Source organism: Hypanus sabinus, chromosome 9 (assembly GCF_030144855.1).
Source record: "Hypanus sabinus isolate sHypSab1 chromosome 9, sHypSab1.hap1, whole genome shotgun sequence".
NCBI lineage: Eukaryota > Metazoa > Chordata > Chondrichthyes > Myliobatiformes > Dasyatidae > Hypanus > Hypanus sabinus.
The window spans coordinates 46,766,391-46,784,873 of NC_082714.1; the positions used below are offsets into that span (position 1 = coordinate 46,766,391).

The 18,483-nt window shown below is 39.2% G+C and overlaps 1 protein-coding gene across 1 annotated transcript in view; it reads right to left on the reverse strand.

The window, feature by feature from the left end:
* The window catches only part of LOC132400048 (apolipophorins-like), a 103,906-nt gene that overhangs the window by 19,075 nt on the left and 66,348 nt on the right, over positions 1-18,483 (reverse strand). Inside the window, exons 6-9 of the mRNA XM_059981134.1 lie at positions 14,202-14,367; positions 12,404-12,541; positions 10,879-11,068; positions 9,145-9,284 (exon numbers count right to left, since the gene is read on the reverse strand). Coding sequence (XP_059837117.1) covers positions 9,145-9,284; positions 10,879-11,068; positions 12,404-12,541; positions 14,202-14,367 — 634 coding nt within the window. The remainder of the gene's footprint in view (positions 1-9,144; positions 9,285-10,878; positions 11,069-12,403; positions 12,542-14,201; positions 14,368-18,483) is intronic.

The following is an 18,483-nucleotide window of genomic DNA, read 5'->3' on the forward strand; positions in this document are numbered from 1 at the left end:
TGAAAAAGCTACGTTTAGCCCCTAATTACCAATTTGCCAATTAACATATTGCATGCATCTCATAGAAACATTAAATTTTTGTTTTACAAAATTTCAAGGCATTGGGCAGAATAGATCAATAGAGTAATGAATAAAGAGATCCCTTGTAGGAATAAATTACCAATGGATTTTATCCTGTAGGCCAGCAATAAACTTTAAAACTGGATTTTCTTCATTGCATTTCAATGTTTTTCCAGAGCTGAGCAACATGTGGATAATACAGTGATTGGGCACAAGACCTCTTCACTAATTCCAGCCAGAAAGCACAACTATTTTCAAATTACTCATGACAAATCCTCTCCCCATGAGTAACACATCATGAATAATAATGAAACTGTGCAAATTTCCTTATTAGTTAAAGCAAACAGTGAACGAGGTCACTATCTAGCAATCAATATTATCAGTTGGCACTGTGATATTATAGGAAATAAATGAAAGAAATTCATACCCAAAGCTAGACAAGGAATAAAGTATGAAGCAAACTTATTAAATAAACAAAATCTCCCTCACCTGCATTTTCTGATTTATATACTCCAACTGCTTGGAAACAGATTTAATCAAACGTTTCTAAAAATATTACTTTTCATGTTTCTTTAATTCATTCTCAATCCATTTAACACCAAGGGAGAAGGAATTTTCAACTATCCGCTTACTGTGCATTTCAAAAGATGGAACAGAGAACAAAAAGCACTGAAATTTATGGAAGTTTTGAAGTGTGCACTAAGTCATGCATGTATCAAGTTATATGTTCTCAAATGTGTGCGCTCTGGTATTGCTTAAAATATAGTCTGCATCTTAGACATCTGAATTCAATCAGCCATTGTTGAAACAATTAGCGCTGACAACAGAAGAACATTGGCCTGGATTTTACAGTTGCAGTGAAAGAAAGGATGTCAGTATTGTACCCCTCTGGTTCACTGTGAAATTGACAGAAATTTCAGGAGTTTACACTTGTTCATCAAAATACCTATTTTAGTTGTTAAATTTCTGCAGAATACGTGGTTTGTATTCATCTTCAGTGCGCTCTTTAGAATTAGGGTATATAGTGTGAAGTTTCTTTAAATGTGTAAGATGTTAAATAGATTTCAATGGCATATTAAACAACAATTCCCACCTAGCAAACTCACTGGCCGAAAAGAACACATTTTAGGGCAAAGCAATTAAAAGATTCCACATGATCACCTCAACTAAAACTAGAAAGTGAGGTCTCAAAAGGCTGCTCCAAATGTCCAACACGAGGAAATCTGCAGATGCTGGAAATTCAAACAACACAAACAAAATGCTGGTGGAACACAGCAGGCCAGGCAGCATCTATAGGAAGAAGCACTGTCGACATTTCAGGCCGAGACCCTTCATCAGGACAATGTCCAAATGTCCAAGTAGTTTTTTGATTTTCATGTCTACTGAGAGCTACAAATAATTGTCTCCTATCTTAAAATAGGCCTTCTGTGTTTGACCATTGATATAACTTACTTTGAAAAGAACATCGATTAGAATTTACAAACAAATCTGTTATCAGTTCTGATTGAAAGAGTAGATTATTTAATTATGTGACTTTTGTAGTTCATTAACAATATAAAATTATTCCACTTAACTGAACACCATTGTGTTTAATATCACGTTGACTCCGAGAGCTACCGTAGCTTTATAGAATTTGTGGCTTTTTTGGTTATTGTTCATCATCTTTTTAAAATAATACTTATCATTCAACTGAATAACAATAATTCTGATGAATTAGAAACACAAATTTTATTGATTTGAGGTTGTTTTTATTTCTAGTTTCTCAGAAGGACTGCAAACAACCATATTTGGCTGTTTTGAGATGTTACCCAGCAATGAGTAAAATCAGCATATGGCAACTTGAACTGGCAGCATGCATGCATTTTAATTTGATTGGTTCCCTGCTGCTTTAGTATTTCATCTTAGGCCAGTAAGTGCCAGTAAGTACACTGGGTTTGATTTCATGCTTTTGTTAGTTGTGATAGCCCGGCTTATTTTCTTTATTTCTTCACCCTAGCTCTTGGCCAAAGCTGCTTGCTGCAGCATTCAGAATAAAACAGCAAGTTAATCCAGGCTGTTCTCATACTCTGAGCTGTACAGGCCAAGATAGCTGGGGGAATATGTCAGATATAATGACCCTGTCCAGCTCCTTCTTACTCAATTCTATCTTCCAAAAAGGTGTTTAAAAATTTTTATTCTTATTTTAAAATAGGCAATCACCAACAACTGCCCCCTATTTTGTCTGCAGCTTACTTTTGTGAAAATGACAATCCAAATCAACTGGATTTTTCTTTAATTAATGTATAAATGAAGGATCTTAACCCGAATCATCAACCATCTCTTTCCCTTTATAAATACTGCTACCATCAGAAAGGAGGTACTGAAGCCAAATGTACACATTCAAATAATTCAAGAACAGCTTCTTCCCCATGAACACTACCTCAGTACTTCTTTACTTTCTATTTTTGTACTACTTATTTAATCTATTTAATAATTATGTATACACTTATTGTAATTCATCTTTTGTTCTGTTATGTACTGCATTGCACTTCTGCCACAAAGATAACAAATTTTATGACACATGCTGATGTATTAAAGTTGATTCTGAACTAGTTTTTCAGCTATTTTTTGTGACTCAATTTTGTCTCTGATATCTCTAGAATTTCTTATCAAAGGTTCAAATGAAAAAAAAACTGCTGGAATTGAAATGCCTATTTACAAGTAATGACTTGGCAAAATAAGAAACAATCCGACAGCCAATGCCTAAACAACTTTATTCTTTGCATCTGTAGCCCCTACAGCTGCTTCAAATGGTAGTTTATAATTAGCTCATAAGCACTATGTGACTTTATTATTTAAATTTAAACTATGACAGATCTGCTTTCACATTTTGCAAACAGTGAATGATCTGTCCAAGTTTTCTGAGCTATGGTAATCAACAAAGCAATAAACTGCCTTTAGAAATGCCAAGGATTACTTATGCTTTAAATTATGATTTCCGACTAACTTTCAATGACAATATCAGACATTTTCAAATATGGATAAACTCAAGTTCAACACATTTCAAAGTAATGAAAATGCAATTTTCAGTTTTCTCACAATTGAAATTAAATGCATACAAGTAAATGATTACATGTCTACCTGTCTGAAAAATAACCTCAGTGCATTATTTGGCCTCAGCGCTCCCCAAGAAGTGCTTTAGGTTAACTGGGTGTGTTGCTTGCTTTACTGCAATTTTGCTTCTTCCATTGCATCTGTTTATAAGTTGACTTGGATGGCTGCGAGGTTGTAACAACCAGCACCTATGTGGTACTTTCACTGGTAGAACTCATGAGAATGCAGTTGTGTTCTCATTCAGCCTAATGGAATGCAGTGTCAGAAATCTTTGCTGGACTGCAATTTCTTGATATTTCAGGAATAGCAACCAATGAAAAGTACCTGTAGAAGGAACCCTTAAGATTTTAGAACGCGCTGCCAAAACAGCATGGAACAATGTGCATTATGCCCATTAACAGGACAGATTCCACTCAGTTCAATCTGAGATTGCACTAAACCAACAATCTTGAAAATCATCTGCAGGGAAAGAAATCTGCCACCCTAGTCTATCTGAATCCCGGCAGCAGAATGAACTGACAGATTTGTCCTTCAGAATATGCAAGTGCTGAATTTCACGGCACGTGTTTAAAGGATGTGCGCCCACTTTACGGGCCAAACACCATGGCTCCAATTTGAGCTGCCGGAAAAACTCAGCAAAATCTGGCCCAATATATTTCTTCTTTGTTTGTAAGCTTTTTACAAATAGATTAATCAATCTTTCATCTTGAAACAAGAGTCAAATTCTAATCTTATTGCCTTTTATCTTCTCTGATCAATGTTCCAGTGTGAAGCTCAGTAAGCTTTCAAAGTACATTCAAAGCCTTACCCACCAACACTGCCACAGTGGGAGTTCTGAGCATTACTTATTTTCCCCCATTGATATTCTGAAACCCAGCCTGATGCCCACAAAAGAGTTAGCAGACTTTCAAGCTTTTTTCTCTATTGTATTGCAACTTTCTGGGACTGCTTGTCTGAAGAATGACTATTCTGTTTGTTTTGCCTGCTAACAACAGATCTCTGTATTACTTGGATCCACGAACGAGTATCCATGTCTATTCTCTGTCACGTTCTCCGCCAAAGCAGCTTGTCCGTCAGCCCACAGGGCAATGGCTTAAAAATATTGTCCTTTCGTATTTCTCAATTGTGGAATTCACCAATGAATACTGAAGCCTTTATTGCTCAACTGAAGGCACATTTCTCTGTTTCCAAGCATATTAAGTGCTGTAACATAAAGTTAATATAATATGAAAAGCTCTCAATGGAAGGGAATAAATAACTTCAGAACTGATTTAAATAGAACATTTTGATGCTCCACAAAATCTGGAGCTCACTTCATTGTGATAACAATAAGAGACTAATTAATTTACAAGTTTCAGATTACACGATATAAAGGCCTGGAAGCTTTACCCTTTAATCGCTTTGTTAAACAGAAGCTGCAATTGCTACAGTCATTGGTCCCTTCAACATGAAGCAGACCTTGATCCCAATGAGTGTTGTGATCATCAAGCACCGTCTATACAAACCACACCTTATTCAGGACACATTCCCATCATCTCCCCCTGAATTCCATGCCGCCAACGAGGCCCATGGGATTAGCCCCTGCATCTTTCGGAATGTAGGAGGAAACAGGAGGAAAAAAATTCGAATGGTTTTCCAGGGAGAACATCCAAACTCCTTCAGGTAGCAGCGGAAATGAACCAGGGCAGCTAGCAGTGTTATAGTGCTATGCTAACCATGGAGAAGCCAGGGAAATAGTAGAGTGTCCTCCAGGAATCATCTGTCTGAGCAGTGCTGACCACAGGAAAATATCCAGCAGCTTTGCTTTCCAAGCATAAAGACATCATATGTGCATCACACAGATGCAACGTTAACCATTAGGAATTCCTCCTGCTTTTTCACAATACCGTTTTCATTGATGGAAAGATCCTGGTTACTAAGGTGAACCCTTGTAAGCAACAATGACTGTGTGAAGCCAGTGACACTACACGTCCCAAAGTACAGTATTCCATCAGATCTTCAGTGAAACTGAAGTGGATGCTGACACTTCCGTGTGGAGAGAGTGCACGGAGGACCCTTCTGATATAGCATGGAGTAGAAAATGTTGAGGGAAGGCAGTGAATCTGCTGGAAGCCATTAAGCTTTTTGGTTTAGTACTTGCCTTCTTGTCTTGAATTAGCACCTGTGATTAACCAGTGCTCCGGGATCTCTCCAAACTCCGGGAAATTTTCACAGCACAGAATCAGCACATCTAAAATGTTGGAGGAACTCAACAGATCAGGCAGCATATATAGAGAGGAATAAACAGTTGACGTTTTGGGCCAAGACCCTTCATCAGTACTGGAAACGGTGGGGAAAGAAGCCAGAATAAGTTGTTAAGGGGAGCAGAAAGAGTACAAGTGATAGGTGAAGACTTTGCTGGTTTCTGGAAGTTTTTGACCTACCATTAACCTCTACAACACGAAGTTTAACATCACCCTTAATTCCCTCTGTTAGCCACAGATGATGCATTTTTCTCCTAAAGCCTTCCTTTTTCACCGGTATATACCCTTGCGGTTATTATGAACTATCTCCTTAAATTCTAAATCAGATGATAGCCCATTTTATCCTTTGATCTGTTTCCCCTGTCTATCCTAACCAGCTCTGACATTGAAATTGTCTTCATTTAAGTTAAGGACACTATTTGTAGATCCGAGTTTCTTGCCCTTAATCTAAATTTGACATTTCATGATGCAGTGGTCATTCAAACAGTCCAAGTATCAGAGTAGAATGAAAAGTGTGGCTGCAGGATGTCACAAAGCTCAGTCAACTCCACCCTAGGAAACGTACACACATTGCTCACCACAGGTAGGGTATGGTGTCACTGAGTGCTCTATTGAAACTATTTGCCAGTGGCACATCTGTGCTTCCTGGCCCAAAGCTACTCGCCTACTCTGCCTGACCTGGAGAAGTAAATAGCTGCCAATAGTTTTACCACTGAGACACCATACAGCTGGAGGGACCATTCCCAGTTGTACCTAATGCATTGATGTCAGGCGACTGAATAGCCTGCAGAGAACTCTAAAACTAACCATTTCTAATCATAGAGTATCATTTTAATCATACACAAATACAACAAAGCAGCATTGTTTATTTCTAGTTGTATAAAAGTCAATAACAAAAGTCATACGCTGTACACAAAGACTCCAATGACCTCCAAATCTGGAGATCTGATGTGAAGAGCACCTCAATGTGCCTATCCCAGTTTCTCAATGGACACTGTTTGACCCAGATGACCCAATGTAATCCACAGAAAACAATTTTCTATATGGTTTATGCAATAAAAACATGCACAGAGGTGGTCAATTTCTATGCAAATACTCCATACACAATTAAAGTCTGTTGTTCTAAAAGACCACAATGTATTTATGGCATAAAATGATTAAAACTTTATGATTAATACATCATGTTGTGTTCCCAATGAAATACAAACTGCTTAATCTCTTTGTATCAAACATCAAATAGAGGAAGGAATGATTTCAAAGTATCTGAAGAATTATTCTCCAAATCTCTCAATGTAGAACTATTCCAATACAAAAGTTGACATCCATGTTGCTAGTTAATATAATTGCAAATTCTATCAGGAAGTTTCTGATTGCTAGGTGGATCAGAAAAACCTGCTAAATCCCAAACAGCATGTAAATTTTTTCCAGTCATTTTTTTAAAATTTATTAATTTACAGGATGCTGGTGTCATCTGCTAAGCCAACATTTATTGCCCATCCCTTGTTGCCCTTGAGAAGGTGGTGATAAACTGCGCTCTTGAACCACTGCACAGCAGATACAGGTACAACAAATATTCCAAGAAGATTTGCTCATACTTAATAAATAAACCAGAATTCACATAAAATAGGAGAGAATCAACAGAAAATCTATCCACATGTCCATGCAACGTAGACGAAAGGAATAGAAAATTCATCCCCATAATATAAAAATAACTAAGTTCCCATTATGTTTCTGACCCTCAATGATTTCATAAAATTGAAATGTACTTGCACAGTCATTGCAGGAGTGAATATTTGCATCAGTGCAGATTGAGAAACAACACATTAAAAATCTGTGTCGGTCCACAAGTCTTTGCTTCTTATTCTTGGGTCTGTATCACTTTTGCATCTAGTTTCTTTATGAATTTCGATCTATACATTTTAAGAAAAACTCAAGCAATTTGTAACTACCTCCTCTCATCAGTAGTCAAACGCATTACATCCTAGTTTTGCAATTCAGCTCCTGAGCCTCTAAGAATGGGTAACTCTTGTATTCCAACTCTGCTTCATCCATCTTACAGTTTTGCATGCTTTGTTATTTAATCTCAAAACACAAAAACCAAATCCCTCCATAAAATTCATGAACTGAAGTGCATCACCATGAGAAGAACCAAATTAAATTTGTGCATCCTGGTTCAATAATTCTAAGATTTGGAATGAACCTTAGCTACCCCACTCCCCATGCTATATTCAGAGTTATGAAATTGATTATGTAATATTCAGTATCTTGTATATTAAAATTACTTCCTGGGACTGGCACAGAAGGTAATGGCAAACCACTTCCATAGGAAAATTTGCTCAGAACTATTGTGGTCAATGGAAAGACCATGTCCCTCCACATCATAAGAAACAAATGGGACTGTCACATCTACTTTCCCATCCTATTTCGCATTTCTCTCACACAGTGCATTCTGTTTTCTGACTGAGTGACCTGTTTTAATAGAGTCATAGAGGGATACAGCATGGAGACTGGACTCCTGGCCTACCAAGCGATGTACAGCCATCGCTGTACACTTATAATATATGCTAATAATACACTAAAAATGCATAAAATTACACTTAAAAATTCCCCCAGCTTCCTGTAAACTCTTCTCAAAATCAATGCATTGATGGCAATTTCCAGTGGTCAATTACCCTACTGGCTCACACATCTTTGGGATGCGGCAGGAAAGGCGAGGAAGAATATGGAAGTTCCACGAGGGAGGATTGAATCTGTATCTCAGGTGCCATGAGGCAGTGGCTCGACCTGTTGCAGCGTGAGCTACCCTAATTAATATTAAAAATTAGATGAAGAGACACCCTATCACACAGAGCGGAGTTAAATTCAGAGCAACACACACAAAATACTGGACCCTGGCAGGTCAGGCAGCATCTACGGAGAGGAATAAACAGTCAAGGTTACTGGCCAAGACTCCTCATCAGGACATTTTTTCCCTCTCCATAGATTCTGCCCGACCTGCTGACTTCCTCCAGCATTTTGTGTGTTACATCTGGATTTCCAGCATCTGCAGAACCCAGTGTTTCAGGAGTTAAATACAAATGTCTCCATGCACTGAAAAGTTACTCGATTTGAAATATTGGGCTACTCAATAGCATCAAAAGCCCATTGTATCCCCGCTACTCAATTTAAACTTAGTAAATAATTAAACTTTCCTTCAACACAAAAACAATGTTAAATTTATCAAGGTCAATTTAAAGGGGCATGGCAAGGGAACAGGAGTATAGCTCCTGTACAGAATGAGCACAGACCCACTGGACTGAATGGTGTCTTTCTCCACTGTATGAATGCAAAGCATTACTCTGCCACAGAAATCTTATGGAGCAAAAACTATGCAAACACCTCTTGGGAGGTTTCCACAGCCCTTTAACCATTTCAGTTAGGGGTGATTTTCATACCCAAACTTGGCATCTGTTCATCACAACTTTATTTTGTTTATTCATGCCCTGTTCTTTCTTATCCCCTTCAGACTTATTGCTATTCTACAACATAGGCGCTGTTTATTCCCCCAACCCAGCTTTGGAAATTGCTTATAAAAAAGAATAACGCTTTATAAATGCCAGTGTGATTGCACTTTCAAGGAAATGCCACAGAGTTTTAAAAGAACCTAAAATTGTGAGACTTGGTCTTTGTGAATAAAGAATTTAAAACAGTCTATTAGTAATATAAATCCCATCGCTCACTCAACTTAAGGAACTAAAAGATGGCTTACCTCCAAGGTCATGCCTTTGACCAAGCAGAGCTGTCTCACAGCCTCCGCCACTCTTTCTGCACTTGTATATTCCACAGTTTTCCCTCGCTCACTTTCTCTTTCAAATATCAAAGTTTTGTGCTGGAATGTCTTCAGGTCCACTGTTTATTATAGAAGCAAACACACTAGTTTACAGAATACCAAAAATTACTTCACAACTCACAAATCAGTGACAAATTCTACGTTTCCATTGAAGCATCTACATCTTACATTAAACCACACAACCCTCATCACTACAGTTTAGCAACACTATGACCACTTCGATCACTTCACACTAAAATGGACTTTATTAGGTTTTAATTCTGTTCCTTCTTGGAAAGACTGTGTATAATTTTTTTGTTTAGTTTCTCGCATTTCTGGTGAATGTTGTTTAATAGTGTGCCTATGATGCTGCCACAAGTAAGTTTTTATCATCGTACACTCTCGGCCCTGCAATGTAGCCTTAGCAGTTGCCCAAAAGCGTTGGGAGATCACCACTTCCGCTGCCACCATGATCAGGTGCTGAAGGCAGTGACAGAAAGTATCTCATTGGTCATTAACAACAGTAGGTACTTCCACCATCCCAGAAAGCCCATAGCCTTTGTCCATGTTGGAAATCAACCACACCCTCAGCCCAGATCACCAGCAGGCTTGCACGCCGTAGCGTCTGACTAGCAACTGAAAGTGGATATTCACAAGCAACTAAAGTTTCTTGGCTTCATCGCATCACCATCCTTAAGGTCTGATGTGGTCATTGTCAGAAACCTCAAAGGTGGAGGTCATGGTGGAACTGACAGTTCTTTAGGAAGACAGGGTTGATGAGGCATCAGAAAGCCAAATAGCAGGAGAGGATAGAGCAGTCCTAGAGACAGGGGTGGAGCGCATGATGCCAGACTGTAGAGGTGGGGTGTTGAGGTTTTGCTGGCTGTTTGCTGTGCAGAACCCACTCTCTCCTTGGCATTACAGGTGCTGTGAAGAGAAGAGCCTTCAGGACTGTCACAGAGGCTGCTGAGCGAGCCTCCAAACGCCTTTGGGTCAAGAGGTGTGACTTGTAGACCAATGCCGCTGGGCCACAAGCCAGGCCCTGGCTGGGTCACGTGGACAAGAGTGTCTGATACTGAACGACCCGAAACTTGATGACCCCAAATTACATCACTGATAACATGACCAGCACATCCTAAGACGTATCTCAGCATCATCTTCATTGCAGCTATACAGACAAGTGTATATGCAGTAAACTTGACTTTGAGGCTTCAAAAGTTGATAGATAATGAGTGGTGTTAAATAAGGATTTGCAGAAAATATGCTTGAAAGCTAATGCATTCATTGGTTGAGAAAATATCCACTGGATTCATATTCATAATCAAAAGAAGAGCATGATCATTTTAATTCAAAAAGAGTAGTCTGAACCATCGAACATGTCTGTTATGAAGGAACTCATTGATCTATTTGCTTTTAAGTTGTGCTATGCCTTTTTTCTAAAATTAAACCAGTACCTTCCATTCTTCGTTCTACATACCTCTTTTAAAAAAAGAACAAGTTGCTCAAATAAAGTTTGGGGATTCAACACAATCTGTTGGTATTAATGGTACCCATTTGGCTTGGGGCACATAAGCAACAGTAACTCAGTTGAGGCTAGTAGAGGATACAGTTCCTCTCTGAAAAAGATAAATATTGCGTTAAATATTGTTTCAGCATTGGTACTTCTTGTCTCACCTCTGAACATGGATGTTACTTCTTCTTTCTTCAAAAGTTTCAATGTTGTGAAGACCTCTGTCTTTGCACCCTTCCCTTCTTTGGAGAAAAATCGAAAGACATTTGACTCACTACAGGTGGTTACGTGTACGACGCCATCTTTGTAGCTCTGCACACATTCCAGCTGGGAATCCAGGATCTGCTGGTGAGACTGAGTGAGAACAATGAAACAGATGCATCATCCTTTCCATGTTTTTCATACGCCAGCACCCTTGCTTTCACAATAGTCATTTTTCTTTTAATCACTATATAAGAAGGTGATTTAAGGTGCCAGCAAAGACACACTCAGTGACTGCTTTATTAGGTACTCCTGCTTATTAATGCAAGCTTCTAATCAACCAATCATACAGCAGCAACTTGATACATAAAATCATACATACATGGTCAAGAGGTTCAGTGACCAAACATCAAAATGGGGAAGAAATGTGATCCAAGAGACTTTGATAGTTGGTGCCAGTTAGTTTTTCTCTGCATCCTGTGATGTGCTTCAGAACTATACATAAAGTATGTATTATATTTATTCATTATTTGTCAACAATTTAATGGTGCACTTTTGGAAAAGTATGGCGGTCTAGAAAATCTTCAGTGTATGTTGACAATCATTGTGTGACAGACCAACAAATATTTTGTCTAATGGCCTCCAAAGGAAAATTGGCAATGTATGAAGATTTTTTCTCTCTTAATTTCCATCCTGGTAGGGATATCGAAGGAAATTAGCTAAAGTGAGATGGTGAAACACACCAGTATGTATATGGTAGAAACACAATGCACTGGAGAAGCTCAGCAGATCGAGCAATATCAATGGAGGGAAATGGATTGGCAACATTTCAGGTTGATACCCTTCATCGGGACTGCTACAGGGAAGACAGCATAAGAAGTTGGAGGGAAGGGGTGAAGAAAGAAACAATAGAAGTTGACTGGATAGGGTTGAGGGTTGATGGCTGGTGGTAATTAATTCTAGATAGAGTCATAGAGGGCAAAAATCAGTGCTTATGATTGGGTATTGAAAATTGCCAAGTCAAGATATTGATGAATGGGGTGGATGGTGATCAGATTGATCAGATAGAATTGATAGCTCATGGTGCTATGATCTTGAGATTGGAATTGGAGGAATGGTAGTGGACCTGAAGGGTAGCAAGTTATTAAGTCAATTAAAGACAGCTTACTTTCTTAAGTCTAGCATCCAACATAATTAGGGAGTTCCCCTTCCATGACCTTTAGAAACACACTGCACTGACCAGCTGAAAGCTTTCTTCTGAATGAGCTACTCCCACAATGCTGGATGGAACAACAAAACTTGCAGGTCTTCTATGCATTCACAGCAAACATAAATTAATCTTGGGCAAAAATCTCAGAATTCACAAACCCCCAGTTTCCAATACAATTTCAGTGACAAAAACACAGCGCCAACAATTCCCACACAAAGAATTTCATTCTATGAGTACTTTATCCCTATATAGTGGATGACAATAAATCTCAAGCTTACTGTAGAATCTGGTAGAACAACTGACTGCAGTGAAGTGACAGCCGTTCCACGTTGGGAACAGAGGTTCAGGTCTTTAGATTTCACAAGAAGAGAACCTTGAACTGTGTATGAAGATGGACACTGGCCCGAAATATCGACCTGTGTAAAATATTAATGGCAGAATGATTTATTAACTGAAATGAACATTATATTTTAGAGATTGATGTTCAACATAATTAAAGAGTGCTATCATTTTATTCATTATGCACCTCCCCAAAATTTGAAAACTTAGTCCAGCTTCATGGTCTTATCTGGAACCCACTCATTGAACCTCTTCAGCTCTCAAAACCTCACAGACCCATCCATCAACCAAACTTTCAATCTTATCTCTTATTTATTTCCTTTTCTAGCTCAATATTGGTTCAGCATCAAAGAAACAACAGTGAATATATTTCTTTGTAAAAGGAACAAGGTATTGATGTTTCTCTGTTGATTCAGTTACTGTATATGCAATTACTGCACAATTAGCTCTCACAGTAGCAAAACCTCCCTATTCCACATCCCCACAAATTTAAGAATTAAGGATCAACTTAGATAATATTTTTCACTTTCTCTGGAAACCCTAAAGCACTTGTAAACTGATTACGCTGGTTGAGACACAAATGCTAACCAGGGCCTTTCAGATAACTCCCAAGTTCTTTTTGTTTAAAGCAATGACGTCTTTGTTTGAGACAGATTTTCACTTGTTATCCTTGACGGTCCTGCACGTCTTTAGTCCATAAAACCATCAAGAATCAGAGGCAGAATCAGATTCAACATCACCAGCACATGTAATTTATTAACTTAGCGGCAGCAGTATGGTACAAAGAAAAATTAATAAGTAAATCAATTATGGTAAGTATGCTTATGTATTATACATAGTTAAATTAAAAGTACTGCAACAACAGAAATGATATTGAACAAAAAGTGAGGCAGTGTTCATGGATTCAATGTCCATTTAGGAATCAGATGACAGAGTGGAAGAACTTATTAAATGCTGCTTCTCTATACCCAATGACTTGGCAACAGCCATATGAGGCAATGAATTCCACAGATTTACCACCCTCTGGCTAAAGAAATTCCTATTCATCACTGTTCTACAAGGACATCCTTCTATTCTGACATTCTCCCTCTACTGGAAACATCATTCTGCACATCCTTTCTAGGTCTTTCAGTATTCAAAAGGTTTCAGTGAGATCCTCCCCCTCCCTATCTTTCTAAACTCCAGAGCCAAACACCCCTCATACTTTACCCCTTCATTCCTGAAATAATTCTCATAAACCCCCTCTGGATCATCTCCTATAGTAACACGTACTGTGGATATGGGATCCCAAACTGCTCACGATACTCCAAACGTGGTTTGAGCAATGCCTTATAAAGCCCTGGCATTCCATCTTTGCTTTTATATTCTAGTGCTCTCAAAAAGAATGCTAACATTGCATTTACCTTCTTTACTACCAACTCAGACCTGCATCTGTGAATCACATATTTTGCTACTCAAGTTTTGCTACTCAATGTATCTTGATCCCTCTGACTCAGTTACTAACTGCAACATTATTGACTCTAGAGTCACCTTCTTGTATTTACAAGCCAAATGACAAAACAGGAATGCAACACAAATAACATTTATTGAACGATATGGTTACTGATACGGAATCTTTCAAGTCCTTGTTATTTTCCACAGTTAGTTCAATCAGATAAAACTTCTCTTTCATTTGAATTTTAAAGTGCCTTCCAGTCTAAATATCAAATCTTAAGATGATTATATGAAGCTTGTTACCTCCTCGACCGTTTCCTTTTTATTCACTGTGTACGAATCTTGGAAGACACTGAGGATTCCTCGTTTAATGTTCAATGACCAGGTTTCTTCGCCTTCTGCAGGACAGATCTCAGGAATTATTCCATCTTGGAAAGAAAAATGAAGTGGATGTTTCTCAAGGGCAGCACTGCAAAAAAAAAAGGTAATAATGCAAAGCTACTATGAATAACGTGACGTCTTGTTGATTTGTACGTATGATTTTATACGCAATTCCTGAAAAACACACTGTTATTCTGTTATTCAGGGGTTATATTATTGCTACTTTACTTTCTGTTATGATGGCATTGGTAGTGTGTAGGCCTCCATTAGTATTGATAGACCATGGATTTGCACCTTGGAAAGTTTCCTGGGCAAGGATTTTTTTTTAAATGGAAGACCAGCAATTGCCCAAGCTGCAAGTCTCCCCTCTCCACGCCACCAATGTTGTCCAAGGGAAGGGCATTAGGACCCATACAGCTTCGTACTGGTGTCGTCGCAGAGCAATGTGTGGTTAAGTGCCTTGCTCAAGGACATACACGCAGCCTCAGCCAAGGCTCGAACTAGCGACCTTCAGATCACTAGACGAACGCCTTAACCACTTGGCCATGCACCAACCATGAAGGCATTAAGTGTATCCTAGCCAACCATAAATATGTATGTGTATCTTGTTCTCGGTGGTCTATGGCATTATCAATCACCACTGGGAATTAGCCTTTACAAAGAAGGAGCATCAATCGCCTCATATGATCCAAATTTCCAATAATTATTACATGTTGAATTTGGGTGAAAACACAGCTGCTGATGTTTGCAGTATATCAGGCTACCTCAAGAAAGTGGACGACAATTCAGCATCTATGAGGAGTGAGCAATTCAACTGTAACGGCAAATCCAAAACAATCGCCGCTAGCCTGCGACCGCTATGGAGCAGTTATACTTGCATGATGCACCCACGTCTCCAATGACTGTTCCAAAAGTTGAATCCTTTATTCGATCCTTTCTTAGCAATTAGCAAACATACTATCTTGGAGCAATGAAACTTAAGCCAACCCAAGTGTAAAGCAAGCACTATTCAGTCTTACCAGAGCAGTCAGCTAAAGATACGACCTCCACTCGTCCCAAGCTACAAACTGCCATGACGTAAGAATATAACGATGGATGGTCGTCTAGAATAATATGTCAATAAAATAACCTTGCATTCCACTTTCATTGTTTTTATGGATAAATACGTAGCTTATTCCCTTTGCTTTTACCACATCGCCATTCTTGAGACTACTTAGCATAATAAATGTAAAATAAATAATAAATGCAAAACAGAATACAAAGCAGATAGAGAACAGAAACATGGCTCCTACATAAATCATTAAAACACTTATAGAATGCATCCAGTTATACACTCTGGTGATAATGGTGTAAACTTGGTAGAAGAGCTGTGCAGCTCCTCAGCTTCACCATGTCAAAGGGGACGTCCTCTTCCATCTGCTCAATCGTAAGGCCAATTTGTAAAAACAGAAGTGCAAAAGTGCATATCAACTGGATTGACATAATCTCACTACCAGCACAAACCCATTCCAGTCAAGACCCTGTACAAGAGACAGCAACTCCCAGTGAGATGCACTGCTCTGGCACTTCCTCACCTCAGATAGGCAAGAAATCACGCTCAAATTCATACTTGTAGCTTGATCCTTGAACTCCTGGTTATTATGGTTTTGTGGTTATTATGATCATGATGATTTTCCCAGAATACTGCTTTCATATTTCACTCCTAGCATGTCACCATCACTAAAAAATAACTTACTTTCCATTTCCCAAGAAACTGCAGTGAGTCATTTTGACAAGTGCTATAAAATATCTCGTCCATCTTACCATACATTTGCTTGCTAGTTTGATTTTATGCCACAACACATGTCCATTAGGAACTTGTATGATAGGGGATTTGTGCAATTCATTGGTGGAGGGGGGTGGGAAAGGTAACACAGAGGTTAGCACAACACTTTACAGTACCAGCGACCTGGCTACAATACCCGCCACTGTCTGTAAGGAGTCTGCACGCTCTCTCTGTGACTGTGTGGGTTTCCTTTGGGTGCTCCGGTTTCCTCCCACAGTCCAAAGATGTATTGGTTGCCAGGTTAGTTTGCCATTGTAAATCATCCTGCGATTAGGCTAGGGTTAAATTGGGGGATTACTAGAAGGCGGTTCACAAAGCCAAAAGACCCTTTTCTATTACGAGCTGCATCTCAATAGAAATCAATAGTCCTTCCACATGACAGTATAGAATAAATCCCATCGAAATGCTGTTTTTCAATTATTGAGATTTGAAGTAAAAACAAGATTTGCTGGAGATACTCAGCAGAACTCACAAGAAGCGCAGCAGGGTTATTGTTCCAGAACAAAAGGCCTAGTGACCTCACACACTGAGTATTTTCAGCAGCATCTGCTCTTATTTCAGATTTCAAGAATTTTATTTTTTACCCTCCACATAATATTAAATAAATCTACAAATGTTTGTAATGACAACGGAAGGTTATCAAATATAACATATGGATAAAACAACCTTGGATTCCGTTTTCACTGCTTTTGATGATTGCTGGAATTGAACAAGTCTGGGGACGTCACGAGGTAACACTGCCACTGGAAAGGAGAGCGCAGCAGGCAATGTTCAAGGAAAGACATCGTAAGGCACAAAATGTTGTTATTGATCCATATATCAAATTTCCACATCAATTGGAAAACCGTAAACAAGTACAACCTGATAAATATTATTACCTTACTGATTCAATAAGATGTGAGCCTTTAGTGCTTCGTGCAAGACTGATTGACTAGTCCGGGGGTCGGCAACCCGCGGCTCCAGAGCCACATGTGGCTCTTTTACGTCTGTGCTGCGGCTCCCTGTTGCTTTGGGAAATAATTGGTTGTGGCGACCCTTTTCCTGGCACATCCGAACCGACTCACAATTAGATAGCCTACGGGGGTTTGCGAGCACAGAGCTTTGGAGCTTCTGCGCCATGGGGGGGGGGGGGCAGGTTGAGGGAGGCTTAAAAGTGAGGCTGAAGATTTCGAATAAAGTTTTTTCCTTCGACTGCAGTTACCGACTCCGTGTCGTAATTTTAGCGCTGCGTGTATCACACCGCTACATGGTCAGTATTTAATTAAAATGTATTTTATGTTAGTTTGTTAGTTTTTGAAATGTAAATCTAAATTTGAAGATTATGGTGATCTTGTACAATCTAAATAAGACGTTGTGGCGACCCATTTCCTGACACATCCGAACCGGCTCACAATTAGCCAGCGTTCAGGCTAAGGGAGATAGCCTACGGGGGTTTGTGAGTACGTGTCTTTTGCAGCATCCGCGCCCATGGGGGGCGGGTTGAGGGAGGCTTAAAAGCAAGGCTGTTTAGTTCAAATAAAGCTATCTTTGACTGCAGTTTACTGACTGCGTGTAGCACACCGCTACAACGTGTTTTTATCGCTGGCTGTCCAGAGGGGAGGTGCTGAAACGCTTTGTCGCGTGTCTGGAAGAAGTGAAAACTTTCCTGGGCAGCAAGGGGCTCAACTTTCCTGAGCTGGAACAGCCAGAGTGGCTGGAAAAGCTACACTTCATGGTAGACATGACAGCGCACCTGAACACGCTGAACACAGCTCTTCAGGGGAAAGGACGTACAGCCCTGCACATGTTGGAGGATGTTTTGGCATTCGAGCGCAAGTTGACAGTGCTTGCCAGAGATTTACAGAAAGGCACATTGTCTCACTTCCCCAATTTGAGAGAGTTCAAACAAGGTCACGACATGATAAATTCGGGGTATTTACATTCTGCAATCATCGCAATGCAAACATCGTTTGGGAAACGCTTCTGTGAGTTCAGAGAGGAAAAAAACACATTATCCTTCCCGGTCACTCCCCTAAGCATCGATCCATCCCTACTGAATACGACTGCATTGTCAGGTGTGAGTCAACCTGAACAAGTATGATAAATATTTTAATTGCCTATTATTTTACGTATATTCATATGTTTTCATTGTTCAGTGAAATAGTCCTTTTATTTTTCAGGTTGACAGCTGGCTGACGTTATTTTTGGTTTGCTGCTGGCGGCAAATTTAAGTTTGGCATTTTTCATAAATACAAGAAGGACTCAAATAGACGTTGAGTATTTTACTTAAAAGTAACCTTCAACCCAACGTCTTTTTTTCGGAGTTCAAAATGTTTTTGTTGCATGCAGAAATGTAATTTCGTTTTCTCTGCAGGAGTTCATCAATTTCATAAATGCAAC